This window comes from Aplysia californica, unplaced genomic scaffold, assembly GCF_000002075.1.
Source record: "Aplysia californica isolate F4 #8 unplaced genomic scaffold, AplCal3.0 scaffold00196, whole genome shotgun sequence".
NCBI lineage: Eukaryota > Metazoa > Mollusca > Gastropoda > Aplysiida > Aplysiidae > Aplysia > Aplysia californica.
This window is the reverse complement of record NW_004797466.1, coordinates 439,719-442,293: the sequence shown is the minus strand read 5'-3', so window position 1 is coordinate 442,293 and position 2,575 is coordinate 439,719. Positions and strand designations below refer to the sequence as shown.

The 2,575-nt window shown below is 37.9% G+C and overlaps 1 protein-coding gene across 1 annotated transcript in view; it reads left to right on the top strand.

The window, feature by feature from the left end:
• Positions 1–2,575, top strand: part of LOC101863586 — a gene marked incomplete at its 5' end in the record, with an annotated part of 43,847 nt that overhangs the window by 27,015 nt on the left and 14,257 nt on the right. The window contains 1 exon segment of the mRNA XM_005098894.3: positions 1,892–1,980. Coding sequence (XP_005098951.2) covers positions 1,892–1,980 — 89 coding nt within the window.

Here is a 2,575-nt window from a genome sequence, read left to right as displayed (position 1 = left end):
CTTTGGCCGCCACCCGGGCAAAATTCAAAATTTCCTACCAACTAAAAAATATTAGGTGTGTCCCGCGCGCTCATATGACCTTATGCAGTTGCGAACGCCGTAAAAACACTTACCAAAACAAACAAAACAATACCTTATTGGCTGAGTCTGTTGATGACAGAAAAAAACTTCTTTCTTCTTAATTCAGCATACTTACTCGTACGTTAAGATTGCTTTGTGCTTCTTAATTCAGGACAATTACACAAAATTGCTATGGCCATATTGATTCAGAATAGTTATCAAAATTAATTTGTTTTAATTAAGTATGATTATATCTACTTAGTATTGCTTTGTTATTATTTTAACATAGTTATGTGTACATACAATTGTTTTATCAGTATTTCAGCATATTTACAGGTACATAGTAGTTCTTTTTCCGTCTTAATCAGGCATAATTTCTTGTACGAGGGGGGGGGGGTTCAATAAGTCCTTGGTCTGAGTATGAATCATGCTAGAGTAATGAAATTTCGTCAGCCATTTGACTATTTCTTTGGACCACTCCATGCAAATTTTTGTGAAAATCCGACAATAATAAGGCACTAATCAGCGTGTTTAAAGGAACAATGTACAAAAAAGTTTGTTTTTCTTTGCTGAAGCTGTGTCATGGAGCCTGGTGAATATTTCTCAGTTATCAAGTTTGTAAAAACTCTTGCTAGGAAAATCCCTTTCGGATGTTTTTCAGGAAATGGTCCATGTTTATGGTGATGTCCTCGTTTTAGTACTGTGACATATTGGGTAAGAAAATTCAAATCAGGATTCATGTCGGGGATTGATGAAGATCGTGAAGGGCGCCCATCCTTTGTGGTTACTGAAGAGAATGTATCCATAGTGAAGAAACTAGTTCTACAAGACTGACGTATAAATGTTAAACAGCTCTCAAGTGAAACAAGAATCAGTGTAGGGTCAATTGAAACAATTCTCCATGACCATCTTAACATGAACAAGGTGTAACCCCGCCTTTTTTACAAGTGAGCAAAAGAAGCAGAGGGCTGAGTCGTCCTGCAAAACTCTCATTCGAATTGAGTTCAATGACACAAATTCCTGTAAAAACATGGCGACTATGGATGAAACATAGATTTATTATTCTGATCTTGAATAAAGAATGTCCTCCATGCAATGAAAAACCCATTCTTCTCCCTCACCAGAGAAGGCAAAGTTAACATCGTCAAATGAAAGGCCATGCTGTCGCGTTCTAAGGATTGTGAAGGTACGAGACTGACTACCTGGAAAATGGGAAAACATTCACAGGAGACTACTTCTGGTGGGGTTTGCTGATAAAATTGCTCCCCGAATTGGTGAAAAAAGGTGTGGACAATTCCGTAATGGGGTCCTCCTACTACATGACAACGCGTCTGCGTACAGGGCACAACAAGCAGTCCAGACAGCAGAACAGTGCGGCTTTGAAATCCTTCCACACCCGGCTTATTCACCGAACCTAGCCCCCTCAGATTTTTTCAGTTTCCTGATCTTAAAACAAAATCACTCAAAGGACGTCGCATCCATGGCAACGAGGACGCCATTTAAGCTGTTGAAGACTGGTTAGGGGCCTATTCTGGGTCTTTTGAAGGTCAAAGAGAGGTGGAAGAAATGTGTTACTCTGCATGGAGACTATGTAGAGAAATAAAAGAATGTGTGCCAAGTTACAAAATGTATCTTGATTTCTTCATATTTAGACCAAAGACTCATTGGACCCCCCTCGTACATATTATTGCTTTGACCTTCTCATTTCAGCATAATTATATTTAAATTGCCTTTCCCCTATTTCAGCATAAATTCAAGTACATATTATTATTACCTTGTCCTTCTTCATTCAGCACAATATAATGTCACCAAGATTGCTTTGTTTTCTTAGGGTGGTCTTCACATTGAGGTGAGGGATCAAGGCGGGGCTGTTTTGAAGCGATACCCGGCTACGGGCCGAATGTTCGCTGATGATGCTGCGTAAGTAACATCTTTAGAATTGCTGTTCAAATCCTATCTCCACCCAAGAAACCATATGAATATTTTTTTGATTGTAGTGAATAAAGCAGTCTGATCTTATTGTGTTTTCTTTCTTTCTTTCTGTCTTTCTGTCTTTCTTTCTTTCTTTCTTTCTTTCTTTCCTTCTGTCTTTCTCTCTGTCTTTCTGTCTGTCTTTCTGTCTTTTCTTTTCTTTTTTTTTTTAAGTCAATGAAAACTCACTTCATGGTATTGCGTACTACTGAGCTCGGGGAGCTCTTTCCCCGCTGTTTTCCAATAAGTGCTTTTTAGTTATTCATCAGTTGCCATTAGGTATTTTAAAATCAGTTTTCCAGTTACATTCTTTTCAAATCGCTTTTCGAATTTTTTTTCTATTTCATCTGCTTCCAAAATGCAACAAAGTTGTTATTTAGTTGTTCTTCTGACTGATTTCCAGTTGCTCTGCATTTGTGGTTCACATGACTTACAAGCAGCTTTCCTGTATCCTTTCAGTTGTTTTATAATCACTCTCAAATTTGCTTTCTAGTTAAGCTTATGTCTCCATTGGTTTCAGCTGTTTGTCAAAATTCTTTTTTTT